General features: G+C 41.2%; 2 protein-coding genes across 3 annotated transcripts in view; one reads left to right on the top strand and one right to left on the bottom strand.

The window, feature by feature from the left end:
• Positions 1–6,485, bottom strand: part of TRMT2A (tRNA methyltransferase 2 homolog A) — a 13,759-nt gene extending 7,274 nt beyond the window's left edge. The window contains exons 1-4 of one of the 2 annotated variants that reach the window (XM_014961743.1): positions 5,463–6,485; positions 4,597–4,705; positions 3,927–4,108; positions 2,231–2,345 (exon numbers count right to left, since the gene is read on the bottom strand). In XM_014961743.1, the coding sequence (XP_014817229.1) occupies positions 2,231–2,345; positions 3,927–4,108; positions 4,597–4,705; positions 5,463–6,058 (1,002 nt within the window). In that variant the 5' untranslated portion in view covers positions 6,059–6,485. The remainder of the gene's footprint in view (positions 1–2,230; positions 2,346–3,926; positions 4,109–4,596; positions 4,706–5,462) is intronic. The other variant, XM_014961736.1, reaches the window with a different exon arrangement.
• The window catches only part of RANBP1 (RAN binding protein 1), a 13,127-nt gene continuing 12,554 nt past the window's right edge, over positions 6,057–6,629 (top strand). Inside the window, exons 1-2 of the mRNA XM_014961086.1 lie at positions 6,057–6,249; positions 6,339–6,571. Of these exons, the coding sequence (XP_014816572.1) occupies positions 6,057–6,249; positions 6,339–6,571 (426 nt within the window). The remainder of the gene's footprint in view (positions 6,250–6,338; positions 6,572–6,629) is intronic.

Here is a 6,629-nt window from a genome sequence, read left to right as displayed (position 1 = left end):
TAAGAAATGTTGGCTATTCATCAGTTAAATGGACAGATTCTAGTGAATTTTGGCTATCCTACAGAACTACTTCCTCTTTTGACTGAGTTAGTTTCAAAATAGTTTAGGCTGCTTGACCCAAGGGTAAGCTTTCATAACAATTAGGTAAAACAGCTGCAAGCAGTTTAATTAGAAATTAATTGAAAAAAATAAGATATGTGTTTCAAGTACATCCAGTATTTTCTGTCATTGTAAGCACAACAAAAGATCTACATCTGTTAGAAGTAGATTATATCCAGGGGGAGAAGTTACTCGCTCACCTTTGCTAAAGAGATGCCGATGGTTCCTGTACCGCAGCAGATGTCGAGCACGGTGCTCTCTGGGCTCAGCTGCGCCCACTCCCCGATGGCCGTGTACAAAACCTCTGCAGCTTGGGTGTTCACCTGGGAAATCATGGGTCAAACAGGTCAACTTCTTCACAAACAGCAAATGTGTTTTAATGAGTCTTAGGAAAGCATGTTTTCTTTTTCTTGTTTCTAAGAAATAAGTCAACTTCGCATATAACTGACCTAGACTTGCACGTATTTAGAGCTCGTCATTCCTTGCTGAAGTCTCTATCAGTTCTCTCTGAGAATCAATGTTTTGTTATCCATGTTCTAGTAAAATGTACTTCCTTCCTATTTCAATGACACAGGCTGCGTGCTGTGGCTTTAAAGTGTTGGGAAAGAAGAAATAAATTTTGGAAAAACAAACAAAAATTATTTACAAAGATTCCTGAACTACATAGTGCGTGTTCTGGATACATAAAGGCTGCCCTTCCACAGGAGGCAAGTGATACTGAACTAGTAAAAAGAAAATGAAAATTGTCTTCAATGTGTCCCATTCATTCACTGTTTTTACAGCCAAACATAATACTCAAAGGTATTTAATCACACCAAGTATGTAACAGATTAAATCGCGAGGTATATAGCATCTAATTACACAGCTTTAGCCAAGCTTAAGGGCATTAATGTAAATACAGTAAAATTAGCAACTTTGTATCATCCTTACTTGAAAAAATGCATGAGGAGAAATTCTAAATTTTAGGCCAAGAAGTTCTTCGTATATGTACTTATCGCCAGCCACGTGCTCCAAAGGCAAGTCTTCCAGATTGGGAGATTTCCTGGGGAGGAAAAGGGACAAGGCACGGGAAGGCAAAATAAAGAGGAAAAAAAAAGAAAGAAGACCAACGTGTTTGTTACAGTTTTTACCAAAAATGTAGTTATCTTGAAAATTGTAGTACTAGAGACTGAGCAGTAATTTATAGTGGCCAACAGTTATCGGATCCTTTTAGGGACTATCATCTTGGCCATGGTTTTCTTACAGGGTACAACTGTTCCACTGATGGAACCAGTAGGACCAATATTGTCCCTAGATGAAGACGGTGTGAGCTTTGTGCTCTGTGGAAGAGGATGGGGAGATCAAAAAAAGGAGGCAGAAGTTACTTGTTTATAATAATAAATATCCATCTACTGCTGTAAGCGCTTCTACAGCTTGACAGCCAGCAACTAGTAGTGCAGTCACCCACTGAAACTCCTGTCTTTGCCCAGTGAATCCTACAGGAGAATGGGAAATTTCAGGAGACTCTTTAAGATTGCAGAAAAGGTAAATAACTGTTCAACAAATTAGGAACCCTGCTGCTGTTTTTATGAAATAGATAAAATTATGGTGTGGTAGCGCTACCTACTTTTCTGCTGTAAACACCAAAAATCCAGCCACCTGCAAAGTCCCCCAAAGCAAAGTCAACTCCCTCACCTCTGTCCTTCCTCCACAAAGTAGAGGGAAGTAACGCCACTGCTCTTGCCCATCCCTTCTGTGAAGTATTTTGCCAGAGAGATTTTCAGGTCAGCCAGATCTTCTTTACTTAATTTCTAAAGGTTTTATTTGAAAGAAGGGAGAATAATCATCTTAGTGACTTAAAGATATGATTTAGCACATGCCTTCTATAAGCACATTAATTACTTTTTTGTTTGCATCGATCAGACTAAAGAGTAGTAACACAAGGTAAACTACACCAACTAACTATTCTATCTCTCTTTTGCATGCGCTATTCATAAAATCAAATTTATCTAATTTTAAAGCTGTGTGTCTGTGCTGCACACCGTTTGCATCGATCAGACTAAAGAGTAGTAACACAAGGTAAACTACACCAACTAACTATTCTATCTTTCTTTTGCATGCTGTGCTGCACATTATAGACCAATTTAAATACCTGAGGATTAAAATAAGCAATTGCCATAATGTGGCCACTCCTGCTGGTACGGACTGTGAGCTGTTTCCAGTGCCCTTCGTAGGTTTCTGGGCTGTAAACGGAGTAAGGAGTGGACCTGCAATTTCCAGAAACTCAGTTACATAACACAGAACTACGCTTTGCGTAACATTCAATAGTTTATTGCAACAAAAGCAGCTCATCATGCAAAGTGATGAAAAATGTTAAATACAAACAGAGGCTACATTGATTTGTCAAGAAAAGAATGACTTCAATATTTTAATTAAGAAAAAAGATAAAAAGAGAGTGATAAATAGATCAGATTTTATCTCCTAGTGCAAACTAATCTGTCCCTACTTCTCACCTTTTTAACCCATCCAAAATTACAGATAGGATAGAGGCAGCTTCTCACTGCTCCTAGTGCAAACTAATCTGTCCCTACTTCTCACCTTTTTAACCCATCCAAAATTACAGATAGTATAGAGGCAGCTTCTCACTGCATTCAGAGAATGACACAACTTTTTATAAAGTCATTGGCTTCTGTGCTTCATACCAAGTTCAAACTTTCCATCTTCATGATCCTTCCGAGGTTTCCATTTTTGAGGATTTAATCGCTTTTTAAAGAAACCACTCCATTTACTAAAAAGTACTGTTGTTTAAATTTACAACTTCTGGTTTTTTCTCCCCATCCAAGGAAGCAAATGAACTTTGTTATTCAAATTCCTCTTTAAAAAAGCCTTTTTCTGAGTATTCTTTACAGTTAGTGGAAGCAGCTCTCAAGTAACAGGCACTTTTTATTGTAGACTTCTACATCCCACTGCTACTCAGTTACTTAACACAGAACTACGCTTTGCGTAACATTCAATAGTTTATTGCAACAAAAGCAGCTCATCATGCAAAGTGATGAAAAATGTTAAATACAAACAGAGGCTACATTGATTTGTCAAGAAAAGAATGACTTCAATATCTTAATTAAGAAAAAAGACAAAAAGAAAGTGATGAATAGATCAGACTCTATCTCCTAGTGCAAACTAATCTGTCCCTACTTCTCACCTTTTTAACCCATCCAAAATTACAGATAGGATAGAGGCAGCTTCTCACTGCATTCAGAGAATGACACAACTTTTTATAATGCCTTCATTGGCTTCTGTACTTCATACCAAGTTCAAACTTTCCATCTTCATGATCCTTCCGAGGTTTCCATTTTTGAGGATTTAATCGCTTTTTAAAGAAACCACTCCATTTACTAAAAAGTATTGTTGTTTAAATTTACAACTTCTGTTTTTTTCCCCTGTTGTAGGATGATTATTCTCCCCATCCAAGGAAGCAAATGAACTTTGTTATTCAAATTCCTCTTTAAAAAAGCCTTTTTCTGAGTATTCTTTACAGTTAGTGGAAGCAGCTCTCAAGTAACAGACACTTTTTATTGTAGACTTCTACATCCCACTGCTTGCAACAAAGCTGTGTTTGGCTGGTATCTGTCCCTCCACCTCAGAAAGCTGAGCAAGAGCAAGAGCAAAATACCCAGTGATCCAGGCACGAGACGTAAACGTCAAAGAATGGTAGAAAATCGAGACCAGTATTTGGTAGGTCTTAAAGCTCAGAACAAACACTAAGCTTTTCATAATATATAATTTTATAAATATTTTTGAGTAAGATAGCAAAACCTTTACGGATAACTCATTTTACTTGTGCTCACCTTATGTAGTCTTGGAAAGCTTTTACTACTTTTTTGGCAATAGCAGGAATGTGAATAGTATCAAATGGCTCCACTACAGCACATGTACCACCCTTATATTTGCCAAGACGACAACCCACAGTTTTGTCTTCTTGATTTACACCAATCCCAATCAAGAACTCACATTTGTTGCGATATTCAGTCTAGATTTAAAATAAAGTTATGTAAGATATTTACATAGCACTTATTTGTACATGCCAAGTTTCTCCTGAAACAACCCTCACATGGTTAAATGTACTTGCAAACAGACACAGGACATTTAGTTCATATGGAAGATACTCATGGATTTTGATGCATGAGAACAAACAGCAATAATGAAAAAGTATTAGTAAGTCTTGTTAGTTAAAGAACAAAATATTGCCTCTGTTGAAGAGTATTTGTATTAGCTGACAAAACAAGCTTGCAGGGACAGCATATTAAAGTTAGTATATCCAGTTAATTTAACTATTATTCTGCTTCCTGTAAATATTTCCACACAATATTTACATGAAAGGCAACGATGTCTAAAATTCATCATTCATTACAAGAAGTTGTTGAATACTCGGTTTGTCCAGTGTTGTTTAACACTAAGTAACTAATTTAACTCTGAGCTCATTAACCCCATTCCATACTTTACCTAGGATTACGTTACCTGTAACGGTGATGCTTTCACTCCCTCTACCGGGCAACACAATTTATTGTATTTCTGCTTCTGCAGGAACAACCAAGGTAATAAGGCTCTATTGTTGTTTCCTATTTCCCTGCCCAAATCAGAAACAAAAATTGTCAAGTACACAGTCAGAAAAACTTAACTGCTCTTAACTAACAAGAGGTTAACAGCTGCACAAGGCATTTTTTTTCTTTTTCTTTTTTTGGTATAGGACGTAAAAAAGTATCAGATTATCAGATGAAGAATATTTCTTCCAGAAGAATTTTTTAACAGGCAAACCCCCTCCAACTTTATAAGAGCTTTAACCTGAAAAAATAAGAGTTAAATGTATATACAAAGGTATGCACTATATTTATCAATGTACCTATGAGTGAAAAGAATGCCAATTTTACCTACCTAAGTGAGTCAGGCAAGAGATAGAATTGGTACTTTGATGTACAAAAACCAGCCATAAAAAATTGAGGTGATTTTTAAAGAAAAAATCCTAATAGTAGCTTACCATCTCTACAGATTGAGATGCCATTTGACAGTGGCTTTTTTTTTTTTAACTTCAAGGGCACTAATATCCTTCTGCTTAGGCTGTGGAACAACAGACCTTAACACCATGCCCCTCATTTAGCAATCTTTTGAGTCTGACTGAGAACAGCAACGGCAAGTTTTGTCAGCTGGAACAGTTTTTAGGTCCTAGCATTGCAAATTATCTTTTATTTACTCTGTTGGGGGATTTGGTTTTTGACCTACCTCTAACTTACTTTATTTTACAGATAGCAATTTGTGCAAATTTACCTATAACCCAACATACAGTCAAGTTTCGTAAACTTTACAGTAGCTTTATGAACAGGCATTACTTTGTCAGCTTCTGCAGCACTTGCTCACATTCCTGCTTCTTTTGGGCCAGCTGCTCTTCGTAGGGCACGTTCCACAGCGGGGTCACCACGTCTGCGATTTGCTTGCTCAGAGGCTCCTCTCCGCTGGCGTTGGAGGGAGCCGGCCGCTTTGCCTCTCCCTGCTCCGACTCCTCTTCTTTTTTCCTTTTTTTTGCAATGGGGTCAGCCTTCGGCTTGGCGAGCCTCACGCTCAGGTGCCGGCTCTTCCACAAAACCCCATGGAGGACTTTCATGGCCTTGTCCCTCTCCTCCTCACTCTTAAATGTCACAAACGCAAACGTCTGCTTCCCAAAAAGTTTTATCTTATGAGGGTTGAGTCCGTATTTGGCAAGGAACTTTTTCACATCGTTAAACCCGATGTATTTGGGAAGGTTTTGTATTTCTACTTTATAGATCTCAGAGGTAAACAAGTCTCCCTTAATGTATCTGTACACGTCGGGGGAGGCCGTGGGGCCGCCCCCGCCTCCATTGGCCTTGCTCCCCGCTTCAGCTCCATCCTCAGCCTCCGGCACAGGAGCCGCCAGGCCCGGCCCGCAGGGATCGCTTTCCTCCGCCATGCTCCCGCCAGCCTCCCCTCAGCCCGGACACCAGGTCAACCCCGGGCGCGCCTGGCGCCCCCGACAGCCCGCTGCAAAAGGATGGGGGGAAAGAGAGAAACGATATATGTATTTTTCAATGCCTGCCCCTCACCGCTACCGTTCCTCGCGTGCAGGGTCAGCTGCGTCGCTTAAAAATAACGATATCAGCGGTTATAACACTGCCCCCCATCCGTCACGCACGTGGCCGCCATCTTGGGTCGGGACGCGGGGCGGCCGCCGCCATGCCGCGAGGGCTGATGGGAAGGGCCTCGGGACAAGGCGGCGACAACGACAACAAAAAAGGCTTCGCCGGGGGCAGGGCGGGCCTGTGACGGTTCCCGGCGGCGCGGACCGGGGCCGGTGGCGGTGCCGTCGCTGTCTCGGTGCCAGACCCGGCGGCCGCGGCACGCCGGGGGCGGGGCGGGAGCTGAGGGAAAGTGGGTGTTTCCCATCGTGCCTTGCGGCAGCGGCGGCGCGGGCTGCGGGAATGAGGTAAAGGCGGGAGGGGCGGGGGCGCGCGGCAGGAAGCGCGGCGGGCGGGCAGGCGGCG

This window comes from Calidris pugnax, unplaced genomic scaffold, assembly GCF_001431845.1.
Source record: "Calidris pugnax isolate Ruff unplaced genomic scaffold, ASM143184v1 scaffold32, whole genome shotgun sequence".
NCBI classification, from domain to species: Eukaryota; Metazoa; Chordata; class Aves; order Charadriiformes; family Scolopacidae; genus Calidris; species Calidris pugnax.
The sequence above is the reverse complement of the archived record's forward strand: the minus strand, read 5'-3'. Positions and strand labels throughout refer to the sequence as shown.